We start from the raw sequence: 14,898 nt of genomic DNA on the forward strand, positions 1-14,898 counted from the left end.
GTTTTTGGTTTGGTGGTTGGCTGTTTGGTTGGTGAGTGTCTGGTTTGCTCCGGTGGCTTAGCCAAGCTTGGTGGTGGTAGGAGTCGGGCTTGCTCCCCTGGATGTGTGCCTGGAAAGATAGCGCCCTCTTCTGTATGGTGAGCCATAGGGGGAGTCTGCCTAGCTCTGCCCTGCAGGCCATGTTGGAGGTGTTGCGATGGACCTGGAGCAGGTATTTGCAGAACTCCAGATGGAAGTTCTCTGTTGGGCTGGAATCCCACTTTGACTGGTCTGGGTAGGTGGCTGGGCCCCAAACCTCGCTGCCATAGAGAAGGGTCGGGGAGATGACTGCGTCAAATATCTTCAGCCAGACCCTCACCGGTGGTTTGAGGTGGTACAGTTGTCTTCCGATGGCAGGCTTTTGCTTTCAGGGTTTCTATTGCTGCTTTGAAGCTTCCTGATTGGCTGAGCTCCAGCCACAGGTAGGTGTAGCTGTTTGTTTTCTCCAGTGTGGAGCCGTTCAGAGTGAATTGTGGGGTGGTGGAGGCTTTATTGTGGCCCTTCTTTTGAAAAACCATGGCTTTGGACTTCTTCTGGTTGATGGGTAGGGCCCATGTGGTGCTGAATTTTTCCAGCACTGACAGGCTTTCTTGGAGGTCTTTCTCAGTGGGGGCCACACACACTATATATTATATATATATATATATATATATATATATATATATATATATATATATATATATATATATATATATAACAATCCGGTCTGTCAGCAACTGGTATAGATGGAAAATGTCCTTTTATTGGAATAAGCAGTACACCACGTATTGGTCCACACTGGGACCATTTTCAAGTTCATCAAACCATGGTTATAGCCACCATATGATCTAGCAAAGGATGTAACATGTCCTGCTCAGCTACTGCTTGTTGCTCCAGCATATAAAAAAACTTTAATGTGTCTGCAACAAGCAGTAGCTGAGCAGGACATGTTACATCCTTTGCTAGATCATATGGTGGTTATAACCATGGTTTGATGCACTGAAAATGTATGTTGTATATAGGATTTGGTGATTATAAGAAACTAATGATTGGCTCTCTGTTACAAGGGCGTGGATTGGTGGTTTGTTATATAAATTACACTGGAGTAGATGTGTTTATTTGCACTTGAGAAAGGTCCCAGTGTGGGCCGATACGTGGTGTACTGCTTTTTCCAATAAAAGGACATTTTCCATCCATACAAGTTGCTGACAGACCGGGTTGTTTTTTCTATTGCAAACCCTTTTGCCTGGAGAGGGGTTTCTGCTGTGCAATTTGTGGGATAATCCCCAGATTTGCTGGTGCTGCTGCAATTATTTTTCTTTGAAATATATATATAATATATATATATATATATATATATATGTATATATGTATATTTTTTGGCCGTTACTTAGTGTTCTAAGCCTGTTTTTTAGGAATGTAAAATATGTATATATTTACTGAGCCTCTGAGCCATTAAATGCGAGCAGGCTCTGAGACGAGTATCATTGGGACGTTTATTGTAATTAAAATTGTAGGTTGTTGTAACATTTGTGGAGCAGTTAGACACGCAATGTGTGGAATGTTAACACTGGGGAGGGGGTGCTTTTCTGGTAGTATGGTGCAACGCCCTGTCTGAGTTGATCTTCACCTCTTGGTGTAACCTCCTGCAGACAGGGTGGTGAATGTTAGGAAACGTCTTGTCGGTAAGAATATATTGCTTAATTCTTTTACATTCAGACAACAGAGAGTAAATTAGGATAAGGTCATCTTTCCTGTAGTCAGGGTGAGCACATAGGTATGGGAGTGTGGGTGCAGCACAGGATATGATAAGACCATCCCCCTACTTATTAAGTAATTATTAAGTGATTTCTTAACCCTTCACACACTCGACATGTTAGCTTTGTTTCATTCCATTATAACGTTTGATCAATTGTTTTTTACTTCTGTGAGATCAGAAATGATGCAGCCTGATGTCACTGTAATGTCTATAGTGAAATATAAAATGTACTAAATATGGAGCTTTTTTTGTTCATTTATGGCATGCTTTCTTTCCTTTTTTCTTTTTTTCTTTCTCATGCTCTAAGAAAGCAGTTCTCTTTCATAGACTTGAAAAATGCCACCAGACAACACTTGAAGCATGCAGCATTGTTTACAAGCATTTTAAAGCACAGCAAACATACTGGGAGGAAACTAGTGTGCCCTACACGCTTCAGTTATGGCATAAAAATTGTTGCAGTGTACAAATTTGGCTACTTTTGAGTTAGTCTTTGCAAAAAAATTGCAACATTTTGTATTCTTACGCCAATAAGGACTGGTTCACATCTGCGTTCGGTATTCCGTTTGGGAATTCCGCATGGGGATCCCCTGAACGGAATACCGAACGTATTGACAAGCAGTGAGCTTATGAAAGCATACGGACCCCATAGACTAAAATGGAGTCCGTGTGTTTTCTGCATGGTATCTGCACAGAACATGCGGAGAGAAAAGTATTTCATGAACTACTTTCCTCTCCGCATGTTCTGAGTGGAAAACACACGGACCCCATTGTAGTCTGTGGGGTCCGTGTGCTTTCATAAGCTCACTACTTGTCAATGCATTCGGTATTCCATTCGGGGGGTCCCCATGTGGACTCCCCGAACGGAATACTGAAAACCGATGAGAACCAGGCCTAACTTCACATCTGGTGGTAAAGTGGGCATGGTTAGCCTATTGAGTTGTCTGTACCCCAGATTTATCAAATGCGGCTGTTTAAAAAATTGCAAAAATTGTTGCATTCTCTCTCAAGGGGGTAACATATAAAATAGATTTACAGATGTGCTCACTGTATCAAACATCATGCAGCATTTGATGAATTTGGCATAAAATATTATAATAATATATTGTGAATATTATAATGTTAATATATTGTGAATAAGACCTTAAAGGGGTTGACTGCTTTTTTCTGTACAATGTGTAAACAGACTTCTGCCAGCCAGGATGGCGATTTACTCATTTGACCATCTCCTAACTTGCATTTACTGTTGCAGAAGTGCTCAAAGTGTTCAGCAAAGTAGAATGGCACAGCTAGTAAAGCAATCATGTGGGTGAATCACTTTCCCACCACGAGCTTGGGAGCCATTAACATGGTGGTCTGTGTACATACTGTGCCCATAGGCAGCGGATGGACATCTACCTATGCGCCAGCAAGTAGTGGGCCACATTATTGTTTCATATGCCTTTACATGTTAGTGTATGTAATTTCAGAAAATCGATAAACTCGCCATAAACTTATGGCAGCTATCTTCTTTGACCGCTCTATAAATGTGATCTAAGTACACGTTTGCTGCTATAGAGAGCAGGGAATAAGCCACTGTCACTTACCTTCTAGGGTACCTCAACACTGGACAGAAAACTTCTAGTGTGTGTTGCTGTGGATTTCACTCTAGAATAGTGAAAGTTGACTCCACAGAAGTTTTTTTTTTATATGGTATGTGGATGAAATTTGTCACAACCTTGTCCACATTACTGTAATAGATTGCAGTCTCAAATCTAGATATTAAAACCGCTGCATATCCCCTACATGTGAGTACATTAAGATTGTCAGCATCTTTTTTTAATAATGACATTATTGCAAGAATTTGCGAGTTACAGAAAAACTACAAGTTTTTAAAAGTCTCTTGTTCTTTAGACTTACATACTTGAATAAAATAAGCTTGACTTTTACAGTGGAAAGTATTTGGAAACTTGCTTGCAAAAATGGTTAAATAAGGCCCAGACTTTTATACTTTCGTCCTATCTTGCAGAAAGATCTCCTCACTGCCTTTGAAGATGGTTACAGGGAAAGATTCTTTGAGAAGTGGAATGAGCATGTCCCTCTGGAGGTCCGCAGCACAGATCCTTTGGCACAAAAGCTAGAATTTTACCTTCATATCCACTTTGCCATTTTTCCCTTAAAGAATAATATGGGGCGGATTGTAAGTCTGAATAATGATGTCACATGTATTTTATTTTATTTTTATAAATTCTTTATTCTAGAGATGACGCTGGGTTCACACTAGTGCCCGGACTCCGTTCTGAGCTTTCCGTCTTCTGCATGCAGAAGACGGAAAACTGTCAGACCTGGTCTGGGCATGAGCACCTGTGAGCGTTTTATGCTCTCTGCCGCGAAACCGTTTTTTTTAAAACTGGACACAGAGTACTGCATGTCCGACTCTGTGTCCGGTTTAAAAAAAACGGTTTTGCGGCAGAGAGCATAAAACGCTCACAGCCGGACACCTTTCAAACCCATTCAAATGAATGGGTTTTTAAGAGTCCTACAGCTTTCCGTCTCCTGCTCTGTTTTGTGCAGGAAACGGAAACCTGTAAAACAGAGACCGGGCGCAGATGTGAACAAGCCCTAAGCGAGTACTATTCGAAACTCCCGTTTCGAATAGCACGCACCCATAGGAATGAATGGACTTAGCCGGTACGCAGGTGGTTAAGCGGCCAGCCGCCGGCAAAATCGGTGTGCCAGCCGCTTCCATCATTCCTATGGGTGCGTGCTATTTGAAATGGTTGTTTCAAATAGTACTTGCTCATCTCTATTTATAACAAATCTAAACAAAATAAACACAGATCAGTAATGTAGCAGGGCCCGAGAAACATACAGGGGACCGCAAGTATTTTATTCTTATTTATACAGTAATTATAGCTGTCAATTGGGTGTTTTATTGGCCGCGTTCTCTTAGATTATTTATCAATTATGTATAAGGAATTACTTCTTTTTTTTTTTTTTATTTTACTGTAATTTGTATTGAAATTTTTAATAATAATAATAATAATAATAAAAAAGAACAAGGTAATTGTGCCACAGCACAGAAAGAACAAATAAACAAGTAACAGAGAGTATCGGAAGATGACAAGGGAAAGAAAGGGAAGACCCTGCAAAATGCAATGGCTGTCCCAGGAAGACCATATGGCATCGAAGGCCTCCATCGTATGGTTAAGAGAGGCGGTCCGATACTCCAAACTACGGACATCCTTCACACAAGCAAATTGTTCAGAACCCGGTGAATGACTTATTTCATGTTGGCTTTTGGACGTTGGATTCATTATCTACCTGCCAAGACAAATCATATGTATGTTTGGGTCAGCAAGTTTGTGGTGTAGAAAAGCATCTCTAACCCTCTATATCTGAGATGCATGATACATTAATGGAAGTCTGTCACAGCAAACTCAGTATCAAACCAATCACAGTGCACTGGAATGAACAATATGTTGAGCATAGGTGCAACATTCCCTTGAAATATTGGGGGGGGGGGGTTTGTCTTTGTTTTGTTTTTTTATATAAACATGCAGATGAGGCTCAAATGCAATAGGGGCATGAACTGCACTGGGGGAGAACAAGGCTTTGAACATTGTCAGTATTTTTTTTTTCTTTTCAGCTCTGTGCAGTTCAGTCATCAGTCGGACCAAAATGGACATTTGATGGGAATCTATTATCTATGGCTGTGTATTTAATTTATGGTATTTTATTGACAATTTTTTTTTTTTAAAGGGGTCGTTCAATTTCGAACAAATATTGAGACAAAAGTTATTGTTTGTATAAAGAAAAGTTATACAGTTTTTCCAATATTCTCCATATCACTGCCTCACTTTTTTTTTTAAAGACCTCTGCTTGCTGTCATTCCTTGATTATGCTTCCAGAGGATAAAAATCAGTCAATGTGGTGGACAGTCCATGCTCATATGGATGGATTCACGGGTGCATAGTTCGTTACAGTCATAGCTTAATGATCAGAACTCTCCTTGGTAACAAACTGTGCACCTGTGAATCTATCCACGTGACCATGGACTGATTCTTATCCACTGGAAGTAAACAGAATGAATGACAACAAGCAGAAACCTAAAGAACCAGGAGGAATTGATACGGAAAGTATATTGGAACATTGTATAACTATTCATCGTACAAGCAATGATATTTGTTTCTCATTATTTTTCTCACACTGGACAACCCCTTTAAAATTTATTTCATGTTCATGATTATGGGGACGTCTATCCCAAACTTCTTCCCTGTTAACAGTAGTTAAGAAAAGGAAGTAATGGAGTCATTTTTAAACAAAATGTTCCATTTAAGATGTATGATACACTTAGATTTCTTGGTATACAGATAAAGCTTTGCTATACATGTTAACCCTGTGGTTGTAAAAACAGCTTTAGTTTAGTTTTAGCAATATTGTGGATGATACTGGAGGCTGTGAACCCAATCTATATTTAGGCTTGCCTTATTTTCCTTGGTGTTATCTATCCCAGACTGTGTCTTGAAAACTTATATATTCTGTGGGTTTCATGCCCCATTATCGATGGATAGCTATGTTTGTATATACAGTCCTAGCAAATACCGTAATAGCACTTACTTTGGCATACATTGTGTAATGGCCTTATGGTTTAGTTTATACAGCTCTTCTGCAGACTGTGTGTCTCAATGGTAAGCAGATTCTTTGTAGTATAATCCTGTAGTCTCTCAGTCTCTTGCTTTCTTCTATTTGCCCGCTGTGGTACATATAGTAGGGTAGCCTGACAGAGAGGACAAATACAAAGGAACCTAATTGCAGGATTAGACTACACAAAGTTTGTTTGTTGTCTGTTGCCATGGAGATGCATGAGCTTGTGAGAAGCTGTAGAACCAAATCTCTAAGAAAAAAGACCTATTGCAAAGTTGCTTCTTTTTGATTTTATATGTATTAGGCAAATAAAAACATTTGTTTGCTTAGGTGTACATAGCCTTTAATTTTGCTTAATACATGGAAGCAGTAGGCTGGAGGTGTGCAAACCAAGGTTACCAAGATTAGGGCCCAGATTTTCATTTTTAGACTTCCTGTGCCGTGACCTTTTTGTGGTTCTTGTTACATATCTGACAAGTGAGAGATATCAGTATCGGGAGTGGTCTGCTTTTCTTGGCTTATAAGAGATGGCCACTCATATCCTTGTCATGGCAATAGTTAATGGGCTATTGTCTGGAATTTTTGATGTCCTATCCTCCGACCTAACTTTGTCATATTGTCCTTGCACCTCCCATACATTTCCTGTTAATTTCTCCATGAGTTAAATTGTAAGTACACTTATTTGAAAACACTGGGGCAGATTTACTAATTCGGTGTAATATTTAGAGAGTGTAAGCAGTCTTCAACTGAGTCAGCTTTATCACAGTGGTTGACACAGGAAAATAAATTTGGCTTGTCTTAAATTAAGCCTATGTAGTCTCAGTTTATACCATCGATTAGTTGGCTTAGTCTATGCCACAAAATGTTGATACAGAGTTGTATCCTGAGCCAGCCACCTTTTCAGTAAGCTACTCCACTTTCTAATAAGCCACGCTTCTTAACGGATGACGTGCCAAAAGTGTGTAAAGAGGACTTTTCATGTCCTCAAAGATGAGTGGTATTACATACTACTAGAAAGCAGACAATGCACTGAATTCAGCGCGCCCTGGTGCAGGAGATATCAGTTCCATTAGTTTCTGCAGCAATATCTCCACACTGTCAGAAAGGTGGGCCTTACAGATTCACGTCATTGCAGGGCTGTGAGGAATACCCCCTTTCCTGACAGTACAAGGCTATGGAAGAGTATTGTCAGGAGACGTTCCTCACTGCCCAGCGATGACGCTGAGCTGTAAGGCCCTCCATTCTGACAGTGGAGAGGTAGCGGTGCTGAAACTAATGGCACCAATATCTCCCAGCATTGGGGAGTATACCAGAAATGCTGACACTGTGCCTAATTCAGCAAATTGACGGCTTTCTAGTGGTATGTAAAACCGGAGATCTCTGATGACATGAATGGTCCTCTTTAAAACAAGGTAAAGGTGGTTCAATACATGAATGCAAGTTTTTTGTGGGGGCTCAAATTCCACAATTCCATCCACAGCTAAAAATACATTAGGTTTGCAGGTACAGTAGTATAATAATGCCCAAGACAGTAAACTACACTTGCTGCGTGGGCAGATGTCACTTACTGCTGCTCAGACTAGGGCAGGCAGGAACTGTCTATGTGACAACCACCATGGATCTCTGTATTGATAGACTACATAGGTATACTTTCTAGCAGTTGGGAGCAAGGATGACTTCTCTTCTTTTTTCTTTTTCCTGGAGCATTATTTTAGCAAGTATTTTATCCACTTTTTTTTAAACATCTATTTGACATGAGATATAAATAATAATGTCCGTTACTTTCCTGTTTATATATAGGACCGTGCCGACTGTGAAGAACGAATTTCTCATTTTAAAACCTACTTGGAAACCAGTGGGGCGGCACTGAGCCAAACTACAGAATTCCTTCCATTCTATGCCCTTCCCTTTGTACCCAATCCAGCTGCTCATCCATCCTTCAGAGACCTTTTCCAGGTAACTAATAATACAAATAGAAATTCCCAGCTGCATAGAGGAGCTGAACTGGTATATCTAAAGTATTACCTTTTAGCCTGGATGAAAAGCTTATTTCACATAACTGCATAACAAGGATGCCAGGGGCTTTCTTGAATATTGGCTTTTAGTTTTGTATTTATGCGTTCCTTGTTAATGGTATTTATAATGCAGAAGTTTATGACTGATGGCCACTCAAGTTGGGAAATGAGGCCAAAGCATTACAGGAAACCAACAGAGAAGGTTGCTTGTTGAGCAAGTGCAGCCTCTTGACCTATGAGAAGAAAATGTTGTCCAGGTGTCAGCTGGAGACCTGCCGTTTTATCACAATACTAAGTATTATATGCTCTGGAAATATAAAATAGATGACAGAACACATTGCTGCTAGTCAGGTGCTTCTGTCTAACTCATTCCAATAGGCTTATTCAGTTACATGGATAGAACAAACAAATAAATGGATAACTATTAATCATATATTAGTACATATATTATCAGCACTTTTTGTATGAGCAAGGATGGAGATTATTCATTGCGTTCAGACAATACAGAACTTTACTTCAAAAACCACAGTTTTTCAGCATTCCTGTAAATTGAGTCATCAGACCACTTTCTCACTATCTGTAAGGTTATTGAGTTTTTGTGATGTCTGGGATATAAATTCCAAGCATACGCTATTCCATTGCATGTCACACTGAGATTATCCATGTGATTCTCTGTAATTCCATTTACATCTGTATTTCCAATGCTGCACTGAAGTGTGTGATCTCTCGTGAATAGATGGATAAGTTTATAATGTATATATTTTGGTTTCTTCCCAGGATTCTTGGGCTCCTGAGTTAAAATCTAGATTGGAGAAGTTCCTATCCTTGACACTGAAGGCTGGAAGTACTCCTCGTCTCGTCACACTATATGTATCCTTTGCAGATTTTGGAAGCTGGAGGAAAGAAGTGTTACATCATAAGAGAGAATGGCAGGGGTTGAATTCTGATATTTATTTTAGTTTTAATTTGAATTATTCCTTTCACATGTGTTTTCTTTTAGCTTTACCTTTTGACTGGTATTCCACAGTTAAAGTGGATTTTTTATGTCTTCCATTTTATCTAAGAACAGCATATGATAGAGCTTTAGCTTTTGAAAGCCTGTGAATCCTGCTTTTCCCCACTTACAATGGATGATAGAGAGAGAAGTGGGCCAAGGGACCGCATTTTCCAAACAAGTGCAGGCCATAGAGGTGTGACTGTAAAGGGGTTCTCTGGGAATTTGCCTAAAAGTAAAAACTAAAAATAAATGTCAGGATACCTGCATTCTCTTAGTAGGATGCAGGATCTCATTTTGCCTTTATTGGTGTGAATGTAAAAAAAAAAGACTGACATTTATATACTCTTTGCAAAACCCATACTACAAGGGTTTTCGGCTACTGGAGGGGATTTCTGTTCAGGCTTTATATCAATCTGGCAGGATATGGGAGGCACTAACCATGGCTGCAGTAACATCAGAAGATGGTGGAGCAGATGAGAAGACAGGTTGTGCTGCTCTATCTTATTCTGGTGTTATTGTAGCCATGATTTCTTGTACATTTGCTCTTGATTTCTTATACATTTGTCAGTAGCAAGGCCTTGAGAATTAGACAAGCTACATGAATCCAAGCAAACTGTTTTATTCTGTTGCAAATACAGATGATTGTGACAATCACAAATATGCTGTGACTATGAGATGAAAAAAATCTTATTTATAATTTGCTTGTATATGTCTATAGTATATCTTAAGAGGATGTCCACTGGGCTTGGTGATTCAACATAATGGGGTATATCCAACAAATACAAAAAGAATGGATTCAGCCGTTTCAAGGCAGTTCTACATATGAATCAATCTAGTAATGTTTTTTTGTGTTTTCTAATTATTTTCTGCATGGTAACATTTGTAGGCATCTAGTAGATGCCAAAGACTGTCTTAAGAGCACAAAGCCACTTTCAAAATCTTTGCAGACCTTCGCTGTAGTTGGCATTGGCATTGCACAGTACAGCCTCTCTTCTATTAGTTTATATATATTATTTTTTGTATTCTTTTCTAAGTTACTAGGATATGACTATTTTGATATATAGCTCTTGCGGTGATTCATTTAATGCCAGATTGGTTACACAGATGTATGAAAACATTGCACAGCTGTGCAGGGGTGAATAAAGAACTTTTTTAAGCAGTGCTGTACCTAGTAATATAAGGAATGGATATAAACATGTTGGCTGCTCTTGTAAGATGTTCACTGAGATTAAAAACCCTGTTTTCGTCCAACATATATATTTAATCCAAGTCGTGTGATGAATAGATGAATTTCGATAAGAGAACTTGACAGTGTGTTGTACTTTACCCTAACATGTTTATACTAATCCAGAAAGAGAGTGGGCAATCCAGCAAAGGTGAGAACAATATGTATTATCAGTTATTCTTACTCTATGGAACTGATGTTTCAGGTCCTGTACCCTGTCTTTGTGTTTTGAAAAAAGGAAAAAGAAAGTATCTGCTAGTATATAGTATGTACTAGCCTCTGCCCTCGACTTCATCTGCGTGTTGGCTTCGATGTTTTTCGGCAGCTCTCTAATTGGCCTGCCACTGAACTCGTTCCTCGCACCGTGCCTGTGATTGTTCGTCACAGGCACTCCTTCCTTGTAACAGACTGGGCTTTATAGAACCTGCGATAAGCTGCTGGCAAGAGCAGTTTAATATAGTATGTGAACATAAATTCATAACAATTGTGAAGCCATGTCATTTACCGGGATAAAAAGTAGCCTATGTGTTAATCGAGGTTACAATCTATCTTTGTGCCAAAGTAGTAGTTAAGTAGTTTCATCCATAGTAGGAAGTAGGATTTTCACACCAAATATTGTTTAATTTCTTAGTGGTTGTCACACAAACACAATTTATCACCTATTCCCAGTGGTAAATTGAGGTTGTAGCAGTTGAGGCAGAATACAATAGACTGAATCTTAGCGACTATTAACAAAACTACACAATATTTTGTTTTCTTGCATTTTGTTTTCAATTGGAATCATTTTTAATTCCTTTTTAGAATGTTCCATGTGGGGTGTCTAGTATTGATGGTCATACATGCTCAGTGGTTCAGTCAGGTTGCTTACACTAGGTTCACACCTGCATTCGGATTTCCTTTTGGGGGGTCTGCTTGGAGACACCCAAATGGAAACCTAATCCACTTAAATAAGTGGTTACCTTTGAAAACCCATAGACCCCATAGACTGCTTGCAGGACTTTCCGCATTTTTAAAGTGGAATGGGGAAAGGAATCTCCAAGCGCAGGTGTGAATTTAGACTTAGCCTATAAGAATCAGATCACAAGAAGCAGTTTTGTTCTCGTGAACAAAATTTATCTGTTTATAAGATAGCTTTTGTTTTGACTTGGTAGTATAAAATATATTAGGGTCCTTTTTACACTATAATTCTTAGATTTTGCTACTAGCTCTGAGACAGACAATGAGTTAAACTTTTATGTCTGTGAAGAAGGGATTATTGGGAAGTGAGCCATGGCTTAAGAAAAACAATGTTTTTGGAACATTAAAATGATGATTATCAGACAGTGTTGGGAGAGAAATATGCCGCAGTGATTACATGGAATATTTTGACCCCTGCTCCACATTCACCTTAAGATACATTCACGCAGCCTTATTTTTAGGCCATGTTCCATCCGCATATTACATGCCAAAAACAGGGATCTTCCTGTCGAATAAACTATAGCTACAGACACAGCAATGAACCCTAAGGTTCAAATTTGCCACTAATAGGTTTATTCCTCAGGAGGCAAATGGGCACACAGTGGCAGGAGCATAAAACTATCCAATGCAACAGGGGCATATGAATGTCACAGAGAAGCCGGGTCAAGTTTACTCTCCAGCATCAGTCACACAGAAAGATATCAGTAGTAGAACGTCAGGCTAGGACTATTATAACTGATCATTACTACATTTAGGCCTCGTTCACTCTTTGTATTTTCATGCAGTTACTACAGATAGACAAGAATTATAAGATTGTGTTCAGACATCACAGATGTTTCATTGCTGTTGCATATTTCTCACCAAAAATCAGCAACAGAGTATAATGTGTGTGAATAGGGTTTTAAAAACCTTATTTCACATATACAGCGCTTTACTTGAGACAGTTACACTGCCTCTGTTTATAAATGTTGCACATATTACAGTGGGACTATATTTATACAACATGTAGTTTAGTAGTCGTCATGCTCAGACTGACCCACAGTGGATCAGGCGGATCTTCTTTTTGGGTATAACAACCCTGTGCATGAATAGTGCATTATATACAGTTAGGCAGCACAAAGCATTGCAGCAATCCTATTCATCCATATAACATGTAGTCGCAGAGAATTACTGACCAGTATTCTGCCTTGTTGGGTCGTGCCTTACTGATGAAACTTCAGGGGCCCCATTGAGAATCTGAGAATCATCTTCTTTTTGAGCATTTATACTCCGTTTACAGATTTAAAAGCACTCTAGTCCAAAACTAGAGTCGGCCAACATTCTAGTGATGGACCCCAAGACTTCAAGGCTGGGCAGCAAGCTACTACTGAAAAACTTGTATATCCAGGCTGTTTTAGGAATTCATGAATCAGACAGGTAATATTTGCATGCAGCCATACGGTGGGCCCCCAGAATGTATTTGACTGTTGGGCCTGAGGCACTGACACTGAGTATAGTGCTGCACCCCTGAAGAATGTCAGAATATACCCTAAAGCCCATGCTATGAGTAGAAAAGCCTTTCCGTGGTTCCTTTAGATTACCCAGATATATACTGGTCCCACAGGCGATACTGTTAAATCGCATTCCAGATGTAGTACTCTCTCCTGTACTCCAGCATTTACTAACTTGATGACTTTCCGTTTATTTTCATTGACTCAGAATACGTTCGGGTGAATTGAGTTTTGTTAATCCACTCTATGAAACATGTAACTTGAGCCTCTGGTGCTGAGAGGTGTTTTTATTTCAAAACTGAAAAAAAACTAGGATTGTACCCAAGTGTGTCCAAACAGTATATTAGATTATCTGTACCCTTAAATGCCCCTCTTTGGGAATTTTATCACCCATGTTCTTTTTCAGGGCCTTATAGGTACAAATAAATGAATTCAGACATTGTTTTAGGTTTTAGAGTTTTCAGTTAAAAGTTTACACTTTATGAGGTTATAACATTGTGTGCACAGAAATCAGAATGAACATGTTTGTATTATATGGTTCAGTAGTCTCATTCTTATGGTATGTTCACACATGTCAGTTATATCAGTATAAGTTCTTTTGTCCTTTAATTTCTAAAAATTGATGCCAACACTGATGGAAAATACATCAGTTGTCTTTGGGTTTTTCCACAAATTTCTGCTCCAAAACCATCAGTTCTTATCATTGTTTAACATCAGTTTTTACTATCACAGGGACAGTATGCTCTATGGGGGCCAATAAAGGGGGCAATATATTGTATGGGGGCCAATAATGGGACAATATACTGTGTGTGGGCCAGTAAAGGGAATGTTATACCACGTGGGGGCCACTGAATGGGGCATTATACTGGATGGGCAGTCAAAAGCTTGCTATTGGGCCCAGTTTTCCTACTTTATACCCCTGCGTATAGGTACTGTTTAACCCACAAACAGCCATACAGTATCCATACAGTAATTGCCATACTTTTTCCATTTTAGGCTAGCTATGCCCTTTGGGGTCAGATTTATTAAGACCCATGTATTGCATATCAGTTTAATAAAGTCCCTGGCTGGCAAAGGGACCAGAGGCCTCTAGATAAATCAGTCAGAAGCCCTAGCGCTAGAAAACTGGTGTAAGTTATAATGAATCTGTTGGGCACTGCTCACATTCTCACAATTTGGTGAGCAAGGCACTGTAGGGGGCTTGTGGCGCATGTTTGCGCCAAATGTGCGCCACAATAACATCCCTTTATGCTAGAAAAATGGCATACAGGGATTGATGAATTCCCCTCACTGTGCCAAATTTAAACTACCAACAGTACAGTGGGGGAATGCATCATTCTTTCTACACCAGTTTTCTGACATAGAAGGGTGGAACTGAGGTGCGCGTTTGGTGCAAGGCCCTTTCTTTGGTGCAAGGCCCTCTTGACCCATGTGAACGAGCCCTTAAAGGGATTCTATCATTGGGAAAACTTGTTTTTAACTAAGCCTATATTTGCATAGCCTTCAGAAAGGCTATTCCAGTCCAGACATACCTCTCATTTATTAATCCTCTCAGCCGTTTTTGAATTCGCCCGCTTTTATTGATATGCTAATTAGCCAGCACGGAGCATCGGAAGTTCACTGAGCACTGTGTGATATGTGTACACAGGGGGAGGTGAGAGCAAGGAGGCGGCTGATGATGATGATAACAACTCATCAGCCTCCCTCAAAAGAAAAATCTGTATTCACTTTGTACTATACATACTGAGTAAGGCTAAATGCTATATCCTGAGGCATTCTTCTTAGCCTGCCTCTTCTCTCCCTGTCCGCTACAT

The 14,898-nt window shown here is 39.6% G+C and overlaps 1 protein-coding gene across 1 annotated transcript in view; it reads left to right on the top strand.

The window, feature by feature from the left end:
* Positions 1-14,898, top strand: part of ARMC9 (armadillo repeat containing 9) — a 162,336-nt gene that overhangs the window by 48,320 nt on the left and 99,118 nt on the right. The window contains exons 4-7 of the mRNA XM_075268483.1: positions 3,783-3,953; positions 8,201-8,356; positions 9,193-9,285; positions 10,764-10,788. Of these exons, the coding sequence (XP_075124584.1) occupies positions 3,783-3,953; positions 8,201-8,356; positions 9,193-9,285; positions 10,764-10,788 (445 nt within the window). The remainder of the gene's footprint in view (positions 1-3,782; positions 3,954-8,200; positions 8,357-9,192; positions 9,286-10,763; positions 10,789-14,898) is intronic.

The sequence above is a fragment of the Leptodactylus fuscus genome, chromosome 3 (genome assembly GCF_031893055.1).
Source record: "Leptodactylus fuscus isolate aLepFus1 chromosome 3, aLepFus1.hap2, whole genome shotgun sequence".
Taxonomy (NCBI): Eukaryota; Metazoa; Chordata; class Amphibia; order Anura; family Leptodactylidae; genus Leptodactylus; species Leptodactylus fuscus.